Below are 19009 nucleotides of genomic sequence, written 5' to 3'. Positions count from 1 at the left end.
GAAGTGTCCCGGAGCGCCGGGCGGGCGCCGCGGGTCCGAGGCGTCATATGGACCCCGCCCCCGCCCCGCGCGAGCCACCGGGTGGGGATTCGGAGCGCTGACGTGGGCGGATCAAAGCGGCGGTCCGCGCCTTATAAAGCGCTTGGGCTGGCGGGCGCCGCAGATCGTGCAAGCAGAGGGGAGAGTTCCGTAGATCCGTGAGCGCAGGCCCGAGAGACAGAGCAGCCGGCTTCAGCGCCCAAGTGCCAGGATCCCTTGCGCCCTGCTGTGCGGCGTCTGGCAGAGACTGTGCTCGCCGCTCCCGCAGGCCGAGGCCGCTTTCCCAGTTCCCAAGGGCGGCCAGGAGCGCCACGAGAGTACCCCGAAGGTGAGCAGGGGCTGTGGACTGGGACCCGCTAGGGTAGGGAGAGAGGGTCGACTGAACGCAAGAGACCTCCCTATTGGGCACCTACTCCTGGGGAAGCAAACCAAAGTGGCCTTCATTGCTCTTTTCCTCACCTCTCTCCTTGCAGCGTTCCGAGTAACTCCGCTTGGCGGAGCACAGCTTGATGGAATGACTCGGGGACCAGGGGACTAGGAGGGTCACCGGATGGGTCGGTTGCACGGTTCCTTCAGTTTTCCCCCAGCTCTTTCGATTTGTCCCCCATCCCAGGACTCGGTCCCCTCCCTCGCAGTCTGCGGGTTGATGAGGTCACGCCCGAGCCATCCCGGGGGTGGGGGATTTGGATACTGCGACAGAGGGTGTGTGTGAGGAGGCGGGGGGGGGGGGGGACGACAAAAGACCGAGAAGTCCACAGCTCCCACCAGTGCCGGAGGTGGGGCTCTCCGGGTGGTAAGAAGGGCACCTAGAGGCAGCTGGGAAGGGGTGGGGTGACTTTGTTTACCGACCTAAGCTCCAGGTTGGGGGGTAGTGAGGAGAGTCCTGCCCCAGTTCCGCGTCACATCTGGAGCCGCTCCTGCTCCGAACATCTGGCTGAGTTCCACCAGCCCCATATCTTCCACCCGTGGCACTGAGGTGCCTCCATGTCCCTCACGGTCTTTGGGAACGCAGGATCCGGCACCAGCGGGTGGCAAGAGTTCCACGCTCTCCCTTTTCTACTTTCCAAACACCGCGTCTCCGCGGTGACCTTGCGCAACATAGAGGATCCTGACAGAATCTCGTCTGAGATTAAAGCCGGGTCTCACGCAGCCACGCAGGTAACCTTGAAGCTGTGGCTCGTAGTCCCTGTCTAACCCTTTCCGTTTTTAGAGCTTCGCGGCCAGGCTTCCGGAGCGGCCCGCTTGAGCGTTATACTGGTGCGGAGATTGTCCCGGCGCACAGCACCAAATCCTGGGCCATTATGGCACATTGGGGTTGGGAAAGGTTTGGCAAATCCTCGCCGGTTAGGTCAAGCGGGGAGGCTACCTAAAGTGGAATTTCTAGAGCTTTCAACCGCTCCAAGCCTTAGGACCACCTGTTGGCGGCCAGGGCTAAAGTGCCTTTGGGGTCCAGCGTTTGCACAACCCCGGAAGACTCGTTCCTCCGACTGCTGCAAGCTAAGTAGCTTGGACTTTTTGTCCAAGAAGAAAAAGAAAGGATTACTCTCTCTTTATCTATAAGCACCGCTGTTTTCCGCGGGCCCTTTACGAGACTGTCCCCAACGCAGGCTAGGAGCCCAGGCTGAAGTAAGAGGTTGCGTAGTCTGTTTCAGGGCTAACCAAAACAAGTCTTATGAGATAACCAGGGCCAAGAGGGAAGTCCCTCTGCACTTCATCCAAGACGGGAACATTAGAACCCAGGAAAAGGAGGGGACATGCCCGAAGTCCCACTGTGTGAGGCCGGGGCAGATCTTTCTTCGAACCCAGGCTAGCGCCCCCTGGCGGGCCGGGGGCTCCCCAAGAATGCGCTTTGACCCTCAGGGCGCAAGCTGAGACGGTGACCCAGAGGCTCGCATTGCTGGGCTGGACCTTCTTAGGAAGGACAAGAATAATGTCAGGACCCAGAGGCCCAGGCCCAAAAGTGCTTCCTCAGCAAAGCGCTGTAGTGGCGGAGGAAGTCTAGGGCCGCTGGAACTGCTGGGAAGAGCAGGGAGTAGCTGGAGGCCTGGGTACCTGTCTGCTGTGCGATCAGGGTCTAGGGGAGTTAGTTGAGCTGGATACTGATTCCCCGCTGTAAGTCCTTGAGCTTCCTTCTGAGACCAGCCCTTGCCCTTCGCTTCCCACTCAGGAATTCTGGGCGCCTTCTGCGATCCCACATTTACGGAGGGAACAAAGAGACAACGACTGGGGTTTTGAACCCCCCCCCCCTCCCCCCGCTCCGCTGCGATCCTGAAGATACTTTTCTGGTTTGGGGAAGTGTGTAAACTTTCAATAGTGAGGGAAAGATTTGGATACCGAAGAGATGGGAGGAGGAGTCGGACTGTAGCAAAAATTCCCCTGAGATCCCAGCCTAGACTCGTTTGTGCCAAGCACTTCGGACCTGGGGAACTCTGTGGAGGACGGGAGAGGGAAAGTATTTCAAGGTTTTCTACTTGGATTCCTCTTGATTCTGCCAGAAGGCCCCAGAAAACTACGACGTCTCAAATCCCAGTGTGTGTGTGTGTGTGTGTGTGTGTGCGCGCGCGCGCGCGCTCGTTCACACATGTACAAAACACATACATGTGCACAGGCTACACAGGTATGCGTTATAGTGGACACAGGCAGAGAGAGAATAGACGAAGATCAGGAAGCTGAAATCCCGTTCTTTGTTTTTATAAAAGGAAAAACTAAGGCTGGGGTGGTTGAGGGTTTGCCCAAGCTCAGAGAGCCAGATGAGAACCGCTCTTCCCTGTTCCAGCGACCTCCCCGCCAGCACCTCCCCCAAATCTGGCACCTCTTTCTTCAGACTCCGTGGACCCTTTAGGGAGGAATCCCTTTGTCTTTGCTCCTTGGAAGGGGAGAGGGGCTGTGCATATTCGGGGCGAAGGCCAGGTGTTGGTAAATTTGGGAGAAGCCGGGAAGGGAGTTAATGAGGTGAGAATGATGAGGAGGGCAAGCCTCAGAAAGCAGCTTCGCAGTCTGCAAGCGGGCGGGGTAGCTTCTCCTCCGCGGTTCTAGCTCGCCGCCTGGCGGTCCCAAGCAACCTCTTGCAGGCCTGGAGCTTCCCTGCTCAGCTAAGGAGCTCTGGAGCTACTACCTAGTCCGCTCAAGTGGGATGTCCGAAGGGGCGCTTCAGCCTCTTCAGTGTGTAAAGGGCATCCACCACCGTTCCATTTTTCCAATTTCCCTTTCCCATACTGAAAAGTAGGTGCCAAGAGAAGACAAATCTTCTGTTTTCTCCCTAACCTGACCTGCGAGGCACAGGTAGACGAGAGCTGAACAGTCCAGCACCAACGAGTCGTTTTCCCATCTCTGGACTCCGGTTTCCTCGATTGAGATGGAGGGGGTGATAATACTGATCCCAGGACTGGGAGGAGCAAAGGCGATCACACTAGGAGACTTCTCTGCAAAAGGGAAACTCGGGATGAAACATAGAACCACTAAAGCTGCAAATAACTAATTATCAATATTGTGGATTCTAATAGCATAAATCCCTTCCCGAATCAGCTGCCGTGGCCCTGCATCCTCGTTCCTCTTTTTGCGGGGTCTCTTCCGTCAGTTTGTCTGTGTGCGTCTTGGGTGGGTGTCGCCTGCGGCTTGTGGTCCTCTCCAGGTTCTCTTCTGGGTCTCCCCCAGCACCTCCGTTCTGCGGCACCAGGGCTATACCTTCCTGGGAGGTATAGCCCTGGATCCGGCCTGGGAGACACGCCCTCGGCCGCGCTCCGTTCTCACCTAATCCGAGCTTGACGCCGGCGGGTCTCGGGCGGCGCGGGGCGGGAGCGGACGCCTGCTTCGCTCGGCCTCCCCGGCCCGACCCCTCCTTTGTAATTTGAATAAAACGCCTCCCCGCCAGCGCACCGCCTTAACCCGCCGCCCCGCTCTTCCCGACTGCAGGCGGCGTGCGCGCAGGACCGGCAGTGGTGGCCTGCAGACGGCAGACTTCGCAGCGGCTCCCGCAGGGTGCGATCCCCGAGAGCGCCGGGCGCGCGCGACGATGAAGGCGCGGCCGCAGGTCTGCGAGGCTCTGCTCTTCGCCCTGGCGCTCCACACTGGCGTGTGCTATGGCATCAAGTGGCTGTAAGTAGGACCCTGCCTTCACTCCAATGGGCCATGGAGAGAGTGGCTGGAGAGGCTGGGTGAGCGCACCAAAATCTGCGAGGCCAAGTTGGCTTGGATGTCGGGGACCACTGATTCTTAAGCTTCGGCCACCTCCTTTGTGGAATACTGTTCTTACTCTCTCTGGGCTTGTGAAGTGAATGAGGGAATTTTCTCAACCAGCCTAGGCTTGCGCAAAGGCCAGAAAGGGATTTCGGAAAGATTCTCTCCAAGGGGCACAATCCAGAGGGGGTGCACAGTGCAGAACACAAGGGGCAGCCCAGGATCGTCAGCCCCCTGAAAAGTCTGCAAAGACACTTTTGACCCCTCCACCTGGGCGACCTTGGGGGGAAGTGTCATTCCAGCTCTACCTCCTGGGGCCTCGGTGTACACGTCCGCCAGGGTAGTTAGCACTGGCTCTCTGGTGTCAGATAGGAGGCTCCCTGGGGAGCTCCTGAACCGCGGGAGGCTGTGAGCACACGCGCGGGGTGTCCTGTCGGGATTAATGGTCGCTGGAGGCAATTTCCCCCTTGGTTTCCCTGTGAAGCGGCTGCTTCTCCTGTGGTGCCTGCTAGAGGCAGCGGAGAAAGAGTGGGGTTGAGGGAAAAGCAGTCCCTTCCCGAAAGAGCTGCCCCTGGGCTGGGAGAGATAAACCCCGACTGTAAATAACTTTCCAAGCGCTTTAGGAGTGGGGGCTTGGGAGTTCAGAAGGGGGGCTTCCTGCTTGGGTTACCCATGTGGGTTACAGAGATTTCCCATGGCTTGCCACTTTCAGGCGCGGAAGTGGGTGGTGTGGAGGAGACTCCCAGAGGACAGCGCCAGGGTGGGGAGAGTCTAGAACGGATGGATGTGTTAAGGCTCCCCTTGCTTGAGTCATGTGTAGGGAGTCTGCAGAAAAAACGAAGGGTGGATTATGGCTCCTGAAGAGAGTCCATGGATTAGCTGAAAGAGAGGACACTGGACCTTTGGAAAAACAGTCTTGAGGTCACCAGTCCAACCCTTTCTCGTGCTGAGTTATTGATTAAATAATTCAAGAGGAATCCCATTCTCATGTCTTCTGGTTTTCAGGAGAGGTGGTCTGGCCTGTGGGTCTCCTCCCACCTGCTCCTGCTGCTCTTGGGCACCCTTGCTCATTCTTGCCCCAGGCAGGACACAAGTCAGCAAGAGCACCACCACTGTTTTTCAGACCAGGAGGTGAGGGAGAATAGAAAGGCATTTGCTGAAAGGTGCAAGGGTCTTACTTCATGGCTGAGAACCAGACCTGGGTGACTCATTTTGCTCATAAAGCAGTGCCCTGGGGCCACTGCTCTTGTCCCTCTTTCCCTGTCCTACAAAGAGAATACTGAGGTTCTAGGATGCCTGTGACACATTCAGTCCCAAGCTGGTGCACGCTGAGTGGGATGGATGGTTGACTGGGAGCACACGCAGCTTAGCTCCACCCCATAGTCTAAGCCCTGACACAAGGGGACAGCTCAGTGTCTGCCTTCAAGACGTGCCCCCAGGGAGGACTAGATGGGCAGCGATGGAAGCTGAAGCAGGTGTCCCAGGAGGAGAGCATGGACAGAGGCAGGAGCATCCTCTGACCCTTCTTGCTGGGGTGGGGTGGGGGACACAGTGCCTTGCAGGCAATGGTCCTGTCACTTCTCTGAGAGCTGTGGACCTCTGTAGGATTTGTTAGCACTCCTTAAGAGGAGTTGGTTCTCAATAAGGAGGTGAAGGGCTGGAGAGGCTAAGTAACTGCCACAAGGGTCACGTGCTGGTTCTCCGTGACGGTGAGATCAGAACCCGGGCAGAGGGCTCAGGAGGCTAAACTTTGATAATGGTTGATAATTGCTGGAGCTGGAAGATAGGGAAGGAAGGACTTGGGAGGAGAAGAGAAGCTTAAGGCTGGGTGGCACAGACCAGTAGTCTCGGCTACTGAAGAAGCTGAGGCAGGAGGATCACAGATTCAACACCTACCTGGGCTACAGATGAGTTCAAAGTCAGCCTGAGCAATGGAGACTCTGTCTTAAAATTATATATATATATATATATATATATATATATATATATATATATATATACAAGGGCCTGTGAGACCCAGGATTCTCCCCCTCAGGGAAATAGTAGTCATCAACAATTGTTCACACAGATGCAGTATTGCTGTGTGCTGCGTGCTGTTTTCCACAAACCCACAATTGGTTTCCATCTCCCAACCTGTGCTGTGTGTTCAGTTTCCCTGAGCAGGAGAGGAAGACCTTTGAGGTTCTTTTTGTTTTGTTTGGTTTTTCGAGACAGGGTTTCTCTGTAGCTTTGGAGCCTGTCCTGGAACTAGCTCTTGTAGACTAGCCTGGCCTCAGATTCAAAGAGATCCGCCTGCCTCTGCCTCCTGAGTGCTGAAATTAAAGGCATGTGCCACCACCACCCCGGCCCTTGGAGGTTCTTAAACAGTTTCATAGCGGATGAGGAGCGGAGCAGGGCTTTGAGTTGGGCTGTTGGTAGAAGGAAGTCTCAGGGCCGTGCAGTGGGGGTGGGGACTCCAAGGGCCAGCTGTCCTGGGGACCATGTGCTTGGGCTTGGAAAGTGACTTGGAGATGAAAGGGACATTTGACCAGGAACTGAAACCAGATGTGGCTCAGTGACCTGAGGTGCCCACCTGGTGGGCTTCTGGGATGGACGGCATAAACAGGTGGTATGGGGGAAAGGGGAGCAGGGTCAGAAACTGACTGCCTAGAGACACACTGAGAGCCTTGAGGGAGGGCACTACCCAAAGCCAGAGGAGGGGAAAATCATGGTGAGTTCAGTGTGTGTGTGTGGGGGGGGGGAGCAGGTGTGAGCCTTTCGCCCCCTCTCGGGGAGGAGGGGGAGGAAAGACCCCGGGCCAGCTGGGGGCCCTTGGAGGCTGTCCTCAGAGCAGCTGACTGCACTGAACCTGCTACTCAGCAAGGGCGGGTCCTCTCTAGGAAGAGCCTGAAGAGGCTCTAGAAGGCACGCAGCTGCTATGAAGTGGGGTAGAGAGTGCCAGCCTTGGAATCCCTTCTGTCAGGCAGACCTTGGGCAAGACTTCAGCCTCTCTGTGCCTCGGCTCCTCAGCTCTGACCTGGGCTGTTGGAGTCCTGGCTTGGGGTCTGTGAGGTCTAACTTCTAGCTGGGCTCTGCCTCTGTTGTTGCACACTGAAGTGGACAAGTTAAGCTCTCTCTCCTATGGGTTGGCAGTCCTTGGAAGCTCCTTTCCACTCTGGTTAGCAAGTACCTGAGCACGGCAACCAGTCAGGGCCCTCCTTAAGGGAGGACGGTCCAGTGAATACGGGGTGGAGCAGGGGCCTCTGCAAGGCAGGATTGGATCTCTAGCTTATAGGCTTCCTGCTCTTCATCCAATGCCCTTGACCCATCTGTGAAACATAGGAAAGGAGCTGGCCTTGTTCATCAAGCCACTAAGCTCCTAAATTTCTAGGAGGAAGCCAGGCCTGTATTCCCTGGTAACTTCAACCTCAACCTAACCAGGAATCCTAAAAAACTCTGGTTCTTAGACCTAGCACATCACAGAGGAGTTCCAACACGTCACCAAGGGAAAAGCTTCTCAAGGCCATCCCCGGGAGCCAGATAGAAGCACCGAGAAGGGCTGACCTTGCTTAGTTGGCCTAGATTTTTTTCCTGCTTCATGGTTAACAGACTGGGATGTGGTCCAGGACAGCCCAAAGCCTGGTAGCATGTGGGTTAAATAGGTTTAGGGAATAGGCTCTCCCACCTTCCTGGGGTCAGCAGGGTCCACAGAAATATAACCAAAGGACTACTTTCTCTGGCTAACTCTGAGGACCCTGAGGCAGGTCGTATCCTTGACCAGGGTCTCCTCATTTTCTGAGTGAAGTTTTTCTTTTCTTTTTTTTTTTTTTTTTGTTTTTTTTTTTTTTTTTTGTTTTTGGTTTTTCGAGACAGAGTTTCTCTGTGGTTTTGGAGCCTGTCCTGGAACTAGCTCTTGTAGACCAGGCTGGTCCTGAGTGAAGTTTTTGATGTCAGGCCTTAGACTGTGGCTCGCAAGGAGCTTCCCAGCTGTATCCCTGGAAAACGCCCTCACCCACAGAACTATGAGCCCTGAATATTATAAACTGGGCAACTGAGGCTGGACACTGGCAATGACTCGCCTGGGTCACATAGTTAATAAGTAACCTAGCCAGAACTTGAAGCCAGAGAACCCTAACTCCTGAATGAGAGAAGTCCCTCCCAACCCATGGCATAGACTCCCCAGTGAACTCTCAGTTCCCTCTTGTCCCCTCCTGCATCCTCTCCCCCCACCTCCCCACTGCAGATAAACTGAAATGTTTCCAATTAGGGTTACTCTGAACCAGACCTGCCTGCGAGCTGTCCACGGTGGCTCCCCCGCCTCTGCCTTAGTCCTGATTGCCTCCCCAAGGGGGCTCACTTACCCAGGTCATTACCGCTAATCAGCGGATTCCTGGGAAGACCTTGCAATGCTTGGGGGTGGAGCAGTAGGTGTATCACTGTGCCAGCTGCTCCTGGGGGTCCCATGGATGCCCATGTCCCTCTGTCCCCAACAGTGGTCTGGCTACACTCTACCTGCCCCCTGGAAAGAGTTTCAAAGTATCCTGCTGAGTTAGCCCTCTAGGAGGTACCCTCACAGATAAAATACTGTTAGCCTAGCATGGGGTAAGCAAATGTCTGGGGACTTCAGAGGGAAGGGGGAGCTAGGGAAGCAGAGTCCCCCAGATTCCCCCACTAGTTAGCCCCAGGTACTGGGGAGCACTGGGCACTGGGCCTGAGAGTAGCTTCAGTCCTGAGGAGCTGCCTGCACTGCTCAGCAGGAAGGGCTCCATCAGCACCCCATTTCTTGGCCGGCACCCTACTTTTAGGTGAGCCTAGGGTAAAGCCAAGAAGACAGTCATGTTGCTTGCATGGGCTGTGTGCCCCTGGCCCGTGGAAACCTTCCATTTCAACCATAGAAAACACAGAAGACCCAGCAAGCGAGCAGGGAGAATGGAGTTGTGGGTCATACCCACCCAGGCCCTGACAGCTTGTTAGGATGCAGGCAAGCCTTGCTGGCCAGGTTGGGAAAGCTGGACTCCTGGGCTGTGGAGAGCTGCTGCAGTGTGCCCAGGAGAGGCCGATCCACACAGGGACCACTTGCCTCTACAGTCTGAGCCCACTTGGGCCAAAATGGATCTGCTTAGGCCAGGAAACCATTATTCCCTCTCGATGGTTTGGACTGGTGTGGGCCAGGGTCAAAGGGAAGGACATGGCTTAGGACACTCACCTCTGATCTTAGGCTAGGTAAGGCATCCTAACCACAAATGCCAGGCCAGGCCTTCTGCCCTCAGGGGTCTACTTCCTGTGTCTATATTCTGTGTCTGTATGGGGTGGGGGTGGGGGAGTTATATGGTGGGTGGCAGACAGGCAGAAAGAAACCAACTTATCAAAAATTACCTCATTCGGCCTTCGCCAGGATTTTGTGCCTGTTCAGAAAGGAAGAGCAGTACCCTCTCATCTGCCAACATGGAGGAAATCCAGTCTCTTCACTCCCCTTGGCAATGAGCTGAGGTTTGAAGTCTAGGATCACAGGCATGTGTCGCTATGCCTGACATGAGCACATTATCTTATTTAAGCCTCCCTGTTTTCTTTTGAAGTAGAAATGATCGTTACTGCAGCTGAGGGCCGTGAGGCCCAGAGAGCTTAGGTGATTTGCCCAAGTCACACAGTAGGGCCTCTCAAGCTTATGCCTTTCCCTAGGCCTTCTAGGAGCTGGGGCATCTGGGGCCTTTCTGCGTCATTGCTGATGGGCCCTTAGACTAAATGTTCCCGAAGACCAGAGGGGACCAGTGATCCTTGACTGTCTGGACTAGGTATTGAATTTTCTAAATTCTGGATCGCCATAAATGTCAGTGTCCTTGAGTTGTTGAAGGGCAATCCTTTGCACGGGTGAGGACTTTACAACGGTGATCAATGGTGGTAGAATCGCACGCAGTAATGGTGTAAAGCTCTTAACGCACAGTGTGCAATAGCGTAAGGGTCTAACTAATAGCACGTGTAATTATTACGAGACTCCAGCCCTGGTTCTGGCACACAGCTACCGGTGCTGAGTGAATGGAAGGAGCTTAGTAACTCATGGCCAGGAGGTCTGAGGCAGTGGCTGGAAATGTTTTGCAGACTGCAGATGCATCTATTCCTAAAACAATTATACGATTCAGGCAGGATAAAGGATGTGATTCTGTGTTAGGATTAGGGTGTAAGGCCCAGAGAGAGATAGTGTCATGCCCAAACGGCAGGTGGTTGGGCCAGGGCAGGCAAACCGTTGCTCTGCCACGTTACTCTTGGCAAAAATGATTCTGAGTCTGTTCACGGGGAGGACTGACCTGCGGACCAAACGCCCCTCACACCCTGTCTTTCTTCCATTTGGTGGTTTTCGGGGTATGCAGAGCACTGTCCAAGACGCCAGCAGCCCTCGCGCTCAACCAGACGCAACACTGCAAGCAGCTGGAGGGCCTGGTGTCTGCGCAGGTGCAGCTCTGCCGCAGCAACCTGGAGCTCATGCGCACCATCGTGCACGCGGCGCGGGAGGCCATGAAGGCCTGCCGCAGGGCCTTCGCCGACATGCGCTGGAACTGCTCCTCCATCGAGCTCGCCCCCAACTACCTGCTTGACCTGGAGAGAGGTATGGGCTGTGGGGCGCCGTGCTGCTGTGGCGGGAGGATCCCTGCGGAAGCTCTGTGTGTTTGGATAGGTGCGTGGATTCATGGGTGGACGGATGAGCGACAAGATGGATGGTTACACAGATGGATAAGCCACGGCTGGGCGGACGCTTGAGCGGATGAGTCATTCATAGATACGGGTTTCAGGCACGAACTGGGGAATGGATAAATATTAATGAGTGACTATATCAGCACATACATTGGCCCGAATAACGCTTCGGGACACACGTGTGCTGTAATGCATGGATGAAGGAAGGATATTGCCTTAGACCGCACCAAGGTGGCTCCCTGCTGTACTGAAAGCCAAGTCAATATAAGGAGACTGGTGGAAAGCCCGCCCCTGGGCAGGCAGGTGGACCTAGGCAAACCTGATTGGCGGGAACTGCTGTGATGCACGAAGTAGTCCAGGCAGCAGCAAATAGCTTTGAAGCAGGCTTCCGGGAGGGAACCTGAGTGCACACAGGCTGAGTGCATACCCCACACAACCACGGGGTCCAGGCATCACGGGGTCTCAGATGGCAGATGGCAGTCAGTCCCCCACACCCCAAGATGTCGGAACACCAGGGAAGGCTTGTCAGGTGGGCTCTACAGTTAGCAACTGAGGTTCTGTAGGGGTGGTAACTGCTAGTTATGAGACAGGGCCAGGATTCAGATGTGGGGCCAGGACGGCCTGGAATGGAGTGGGACCCCAGTAGCTCTATGCTCATTCCTGGGGCTCTGTCACAGTGTCCTTGTCCTGCATACGGGCTGCCTTCAAACAATGGAAATGTCCTGTCTCCCAGCTGTGAGTAGGGCCCAGACTGTAATCCTGCACTTGAGAGACTGTGGCAATAAACTAGCCCCAAGGCAGCCTGGGCTACATACTGTTACATTGTTCCAGAAGCCCCAAGTCTGTGAATGAGTTCTCTGCAGGGCTATGCTGTCTCCCTGGGTCCCGGGAAGCTCCAGGTGGCTGTGGGTATTCTGCAGTACCTTGACCTACAGCTGTGACAACCAGCTCACATATCATATGGTGCCCCCCATCCGTGTCTGTGTACCCCCAGTTCCCTCCTGCTCTAAGGACACATGACCAGGATGGTCTCATCTTAGCAGTGAGATTCTCTCACAAAGAATGGGTTTCTAAATCGGCTCTTAGTCCTGAATTCCCACCAGGGCTCAGGGGGCTGAGGTTCTTGCTTATGTAAAGCACCCTGTGACTAGCAGACTGGTAGCCCTTGCAAGTCCTTCTCTGCACTGCTCTGGGGACAGCTGGGTCCCTCTGTGCTGCCCACTGTATGGGTGGAGTAAGATGACCTCAGGCCAAGGTCTGGCCTCCTCCTGACCTCCAGCCCCTCTAACCCTCACCTCTCTCACAGGTACCCGGGAGTCAGCCTTCGTGTATGCCCTGTCGGCCGCCACCATCAGCCACACCATCGCCCGGGCCTGCACCTCTGGCGACCTGCCCGGCTGCTCCTGCGGCCCTGTCCCAGGTGAGCCACCCGGGCCCGGGAACCGCTGGGGAGGATGTGCGGACAACCTCAGCTACGGGCTCCTCATGGGGGCCAAGTTTTCCGATGCTCCTATGAAGGTGAAAAAAACGGGATCCCAAGCCAATAAACTGATGCGTCTACACAACAGTGAAGTGGGGAGACAGGTAACCACCCCCCACCCGCCCCAGAGGGTGTGCCTGGGCCACTGGCCCCCATGGTGGGCCCCATGAGGGTGTGGGAGAGGGAATGGGCTGGGACCCTGCCACTCTCCCCTCTCTAGAGCTTGGGCTTGCCTGCCCCTTCTCCTCTCTGGGGTGCTCCAAGCAGAGGGAACAATGAGCTGGGAGCCCAGACTTCTGAGTTCTGCCCTTGGCGCTGGCCCTGACTTCCTGAAGGGTGACTTGCTTTCTCTCTGGCCTTGTTCCTTCCCAGCTAGAAAGCCACGACAGGGTGGGTCCTCCTGTAAGTTCCTCAGCCTTCCCTGAGGACAGGGAGGGGGCTGGACCACAGACTTTACACTACACCCCCTCTTTGTAATGGGAGGGGGATTTCACGCTGCCTTGAGAGAATGGGTTCCCCAGAATCTGCTCCCAGTGTCTCCCTGTTTCTTGCTTGCTACCCAAAAGGCTGGGCGAGTGTGGGAATGAATGAACCAAATTAAACTTTTACATGTATGGATATGCATGTGCAAGTGACAGTACAGCTTGGGGGAGTTGGTTCTCTCCCACTGGTCCTAGGGATCCAGCTCAGGTCGTCAGGGTCCGTGGCAATCACCTTTACTTCGGAATGATAAACTTGGCACCAATCCGTGGTGTGAACATGCACTCCCTGTTCTATTCTTTCCCTCCTGGGATCCCAGAACAACCCCCAAAAGTTCTGTTGTTCCTTTCTCACTGATAGGAGAAGGCCCCAGGAAGAGTGTACTATGTAGCAGAAGGAATCTCTCAAATGGTTTAGCCCTGGTGGCTCAGCCAGGAACACGTGGCCTGAGGAAGTGGAATCTGTGCAAACCCACCCACCTTCACCTGTCCCTGGTGACTCTTGAATGTCCAGGCTGTCCTTGGACGGTCTGGGAAAACTGAAGTCAGATCACACTAGCCAGGAGTTCCCACCTCCCCGCCCTGGGACTGGCCCCATTGTGGGAACCCAGAGAGCTTTTACCTAGCTCCAAAGATGGTGACTATCACTATGGTGACCTCAGCCTCCAGCTGGGTTGCCCCCCCCCCCCAAACTAAATACTTAGTTTCCATCTCAGGACACATCAGGCCTGTTCTTGGAGCCACCTGCTAAAGGCGAATGCTGTTCCCTGTAGTCCAGGGCTGTGTGAGAATTAAATGACATCAGGACCAGGCAATTTAGCACCTGCCCCTGAGTGTCCACACCTTCCAGACCGGATTCAAGGAATCGAGCTTCAGCGCTCTGTCCCTGGTGCCTGTGTCTCCTTCTTCTCCCTCCTAGGCATCTAGCAAGTTCCAGATTTTATAACTAGTATGCTTCCTCAGTCCCCATTTCCTGTTGCCATGATAAGGATGATCCCTGACACTTTGCCTAGCTCCCCAACCAACTCACTGACTGAGGGACTGGAGCAAGGCCAAGCCAATCTTCACCTCAGTTTCCTCAGCCACGTGATTCAGGGTGTGAATACAGGTGACCTATGACCCTTACAGGACAAGGGAGAGGGAAGTGTCCTGTAAGCAGGGGTTTGAAGAGCTGAACAGAAAGGTCCTTAGAAGGTGTTTGACCTCTGACCCTCAGACACCAACAGGAAAATGAGGCCCAGGGAAGACTTGGGGGGAAGAGTCATTTCTCAGACCAGGGCTGGATCCTGCCTACAGGCCTGGCCCAGGGCTTTCCAGTTTCCCCCACAGCTCTGATTTAAACTGCATGTTCAGAGCCAATATTGATTTAAACTGTTATAACCCACACACCCCTTGGTACAGCTCATTTAACCCTTACCACACTCAACCAGGGAGCAGCCTCCTGCCAGCTTCAGACTTAAGAGCAGAGAGGCTGGGTGACGGCAGAGGGTCACCCGGCAGCCGTGGGTGGGTCCAGAAAGAGGTGCACCCCCATACTGTCTCCTTCCTGTCTCCCCACCCTTCCCCCAGCTGCCTTCCTTTTGCTCTCTTTGCTCTTCAGGCAAGCCTCTAGTAAGTCCTGGTTTGTGGGAGAGAGAAGGCGTAGAACAATTGAAAGTCAGCTTTTGGAATCACTGTCAGATGCAGGTTCAAATCCCAGCCCCGCAATCTTCTAACTGCAAACTTGGGGGTCAGACGTAGCGTATTCGCGCCTTCCTGTTTAGGGCAGGGCAAAGAGTGGGTCTCCCGGATGGGCTGTGGCAGCTGTGTTAGGACATTTGTGCTGAGTGTGTATCTGCAAATGCCCCTCTTAGCTGCCCTGGAGTGGAAGCATGACCCCCACCCCCCGACTTTAGTGCCAAATGCTCCATCCCTTGAGGATCCAGTGGGACATGAACCCCCAAAAACCCCCAGTCATGAGGTGGGGGGGCCAGAGCCCTGACAGGCCAGGGAGGGGTTCTGGTATCCTGCCGACACCCTGCCTGTCCGCAGGCTCTGCGTGCCTCCCTGGAAACCAAGTGTAAGTGTCATGGGGTGTCTGGCTCCTGCTCCATCCGTACCTGTTGGAAGGGGCTGCAAGAACTGCGGGATGTGGCTGCTGACCTCAAGACCCGCTACCTGTCGGCCACGAAGGTGGTGCACCGGCCTATGGGCACCCGCAAGCACCTAGTGCCCAAGGACCTGGACATCAGGCCCGTGAAGGACTCAGAACTGGTGTATCTACAGAGCTCCCCTGACTTCTGTATGAAGAATGAGAAGGTGGGATCCCACGGGACCCAAGACAGGTAGGTGCGCTGCCACCCCTACACACGCCTTACTCAGGGCTGGGCCCGAGCACAGTGGTGACTCAGCAATTGGAGAGTGGAGTCCTTGCCCAGTGTGGGGAGGAGGTTTCAGGGAGACTGAGGAGATTCAGGGATAGAGGCTGATGGCCCCACCCTCTCCCTAGATGGGAAGTAACAGCAGTGGTACCGTATGACAGGGACTAGGAAGAGCTGCCCAACATGAAACAGGAGCTCAGGAGATGTCACAGGGACAGGTGAGGGATAAATGCCCCTCCTGCTCATTGGACAAAGGAGGAACTAAGAGGCACAAGGAGAGATGCAGGCAGCATCCAACCTAAGGCAGCGAGGAAGTACCCAAAGCAGAGCCGATGAGCTGTCCCCCGACTCCAGTCCTCCCATGTCCCCTGGGGACTACATAGGCTGGGCCTGAGGTCCCCATAGCTGGCCCAACCCTGGCTCTGGATAGGGAGACAGGAAAGACAAGGAAGGGGCCCATGACCTAATGTGTGCTGGGTGGGGCTGTTAAGGAACTAGGTGGCTGCTTTGGCAAAGAGGGTTCCTGGAAACCTAGGGAAGAAAGTTCTGTGATCAGATGCACCTGGGCAGCTCTCTGGCCATCCCCAAGGCTTGAGGGAGCCTCAGCTAAGGATTTGATTAAACCGAGTTTCCCAGAGGTACACGGCCGGGGAACTCTTTTATTAAGGAGCCGCTCATAGCATTCCATGAAGCTGGTGCTCACAAGGTTAGGGAAATACGGAGCAGAGAGCGGGTGTCTGGGAACGTGTCTGGCACATTGTTGGTGCCCGGCCAGCTTCTGCTTCCTCCGCAGCCCACGGTCTTGCCTGTGAGAGGGGAGGGCTGGTTTAGGGCTCTGTCCCCACGGGCCGGGGCTCTGTGAGGAAGAGGCCCAGGCTCCCATCTGGAGGCCAGATTGAGGGGGTGGGCAGAGTGGAGGTGGAGTGGGTCAGGCAAAAGAGACAGGAAGGAACGCGAGTTGGCTTTGAAGCGGCAGGGTGGGTGTGAGCGGCTGAGAAGGGGAGTTGAATCTGTAACACACAGGGGCTGGGCACAGGGCCCTAGAGGACATGGAGTGAGCAGAGAATCGCAGAAGACTCTCCCCATAGGTTGTGGGTTAGCGCCCTGTCTCCCCAGTGCTCTGCTGCTCTGTCCCCAACTGTATCCCTCAGACACAGTCCCTCCTCAGTGCTTGCCCAAGGGACAGTTCACCTGAATAGCTGTCCCTTTATCAGGCAGGCAGACGGCAGCAGGGAGACCTTCCTGGCTCCCCACCTCCCGCCATAGCTTAGGGGAGGAGGCTGAGCAGCGGCCTTGGCACCGGTGTTAAGGGAGAGAACTTTTGCTTGTCCCTCATTGCAGTGAGAGCAGCTGCTGTTATGCATTGCATCTGCTCCACAAACAGAAGGATGCAGAATGCCTCTGGGAGGTGTCACTGCGGGCTCCCTTGGACACCTGCATGCCTGCACTCAGCAGACCCAAGTGTCCAGGCCCAGGGGCCTCCTGGGCTGTTTTCAGTGTTGCAGAATGTCTCCTGAGTTTTTTGATTGTGAAAATGACACTCACCTCCGTTACAGCTTAATTAAAGATTAATTATAAAGGGGGGGGGGGGGTCTGGGGTGGAGGTGCGGTTGGTAAGGCACCTACCTGCCTTGTAAGTTTGAGGATCAGCCTCGCGGTGGTGGCGCACGCCTTTAATCCCAGCACTTGGGAGGAGAGACAGGCTGATCTCTGTGAGTTTGAGGCCAGCCTAGTCAGTCTACAGAACTGGTTCCAGGCAGACAGCCAGGGCTGTCACATAGAGAAACCCTCTCTTGAACATCCCCTCGCCTGCCACAGATGAGGATCTGAGTTTATATCCCCACCACCTGTGTGATGGCATAAATCTAGAACCCTAACGACGAGGTGGGGGCAGGGATAGGAAGGTGCCCCGGAACTCACTGGCCAGTCTTGCCAAGTGGATGCCTGAGCTCTGGTTTCAGTGAGGGACTCTTTCTCAATAGGTAGGTAGGTAGGTAGGTAGGTAGGCAGTTTGGTAGATAGCAACAATTCCATCAGAGCTTATTGTAAACACAGGGAAGTTAGGGGAGGAGGAAAGCCTCGGTTTCCCCCCAGATTGATCCTCCTTCTTGCGGGGCTGGGCCAGCCACAATGGCGAGGGTGCAGGCTGCTTGGCAGGGAGAGGCAGATGCTGGTGGTGACGGGTGCTCACTAACCTCTCATTCCCACCCCCAGGCAGTGCAACAAAACCTCCAACGGCAGTGACAGCTGCGACCTCATGTGCTGTGGGCGCGGCTACAACCCCTACACGGACCGCGTGGTGGAGCGGTGTCACTGCAAGTACCACTGGTGCTGCTTTGTCACCTGCCGCAGGTGTGAGCGCACGGTGGAGCGCTACGTCTGCAAGTGAGGCTGCGCGCTCCGCCCCTGTGGACCCACTGAAGGGCCTGGAGACCCCGTGGACTTCCCTGCCGATCCCAGATGCCAGGCGTGGGAGGAGGCTTGTGCTGGGACTCCACTTGGAAGCCACCGGGAACAGGAGACCTGGTCGCCCTGGGAGGGCCGGGACATCAAAGGAAACCGATAGGATTAAAAATAACCTGGCAGCTTGGGGCCCGAGTGCCCACATGTTGCCTTCCAGGCTGCTCCAAGAAGCCAGGGCAGGGTTGGGTAGGACTGTGTGCGTTTGACCTTTCAAGGCCAGAAAGACCAGCCTCTCAGAATGTTCTTTGGGACCCTGTGCCCACCACATGGAACCACTAACTGGGTTGTAAATTTTTATTTTTCTTTCCCCTCTCCTTTGGGATGCGGGAGTTACAGAAATATTTATAAAATATAGCTTTTTCTTTGGGGTGGCTCACTTCAATTCCTCTTTATATGTTATATATAATATATATATATGTATATATGATGATTATATTTTAAACAACTGTGTGCAATGAATGCTCAGCAAGCCCCAGCCTGCACCCCAAATCTCTAGCTCCTGGTCTGGCGGGGGGACTCTCCAGTTTCTAGACAAGGCGGCCTCCCATTGATGTCTCAACTCCACCCGGTCCCCGGACCTGGTCCTGGCCTATTTCCCTGTCTGTGATCTGTTGGTCAAGGGTGAGGACAGACGTCTTGAAACATAAACCCAGTTGGCAGTGTCTTTATTCCTCAGGGACATTCTTAATACCACAGCACGGCCATTGGCCTTGCTTTTAGACCCATTAAGCTGGCTGCAAGAAAAGCCACCCTGGGAAGCTGGGACCTTAGCGAGGTAGCCCTGGTGGGTTTTCGGTGGGTCCCCAGATAGTGGCTAGGAGTTAAGCAACCAAGAAGGAGGCAGATCACTGGATCCCGAAGGGCTCCTTACCCCAGGCTTGGGGTTGAATCCTGCTGGATCCACTCAGCAGGGGGTAGGGCTTCATTTGGGTTGCAACAGCCCTGGAGTTTACTGTGTTCAAAGATATAGAACTCTGTACCTGTAGGTTTGGGAGTAAAACCTTCCATCATGCTCTGGATAGCCTGTTTGTACCATCCTGAGTCAGGGGGTGGTCATTGTAGACTCTGAACCCCTGTGCTGAACAGCTTGGACCTGTGTGGGAGGCTGGCTGGAGTCTCCAGAGACAGGCCTGGGGAGAGACAAGACGGCGGGGAGGAAACAGGAACTTTCCAAGAGAGAGAAAGATTACTTTGTGGGAAAGGAGAGAATGGACAGATAAGGCCCTGTAGAGAGGTGGCTCAGGCCAAAGCAACCACACCATGTGGGGCCCGGCCCAGCCCCAAACATCGCTGCTGTGTTCTGCCACAGACCAGCGGACACAGACCAGGCTCCGGACAGGAGTCCA

At 55.5% G+C, this 19009-nt stretch overlaps 1 protein-coding gene across 2 annotated transcripts; it reads left to right on the top strand.

Annotated features, from left to right (window-relative positions):
- Positions 1 to 254: 254 nt before the first annotated feature.
- LOC121450881 (protein Wnt-11) lies at positions 255 to 18045 on the top strand. 2 transcript variants are annotated; one of them, XM_041656242.1, is made up of 6 exons: positions 255 to 367; positions 3952 to 4134; positions 10560 to 10795; positions 12188 to 12465; positions 14872 to 15164; positions 17415 to 18045. In XM_041656242.1, exons 2-6 carry the CDS (start codon positions 4052 to 4054, stop codon positions 17587 to 17589), a joined length of 1065 nt encoding a protein of 354 aa, XP_041512176.1. In that variant the 5' UTR covers positions 255 to 367; positions 3952 to 4051; the 3' UTR covers positions 17590 to 18045. The 2 variants fall into 2 exon arrangements, with proteins under 2 accessions (XP_041512176.1, XP_041512184.1); XM_041656250.1 differs by lacking the exons at positions 255 to 367; positions 3952 to 4134; positions 10560 to 10795 and having other exon boundaries at positions 12212 to 12301.
- The last annotated feature ends 964 nt before the right edge of the window (positions 18046 to 19009 follow it).

The sequence above is a fragment of the Microtus oregoni genome, unplaced genomic scaffold, assembly GCF_018167655.1.
Source record: "Microtus oregoni isolate MIOR12 unplaced genomic scaffold, Mior012 000000F_ref0000247, whole genome shotgun sequence".
Taxonomy (NCBI): domain Eukaryota; kingdom Metazoa; phylum Chordata; class Mammalia; order Rodentia; family Cricetidae; genus Microtus; species Microtus oregoni.
This window is presented reverse-complemented; position numbering and strand designations above follow the sequence as displayed.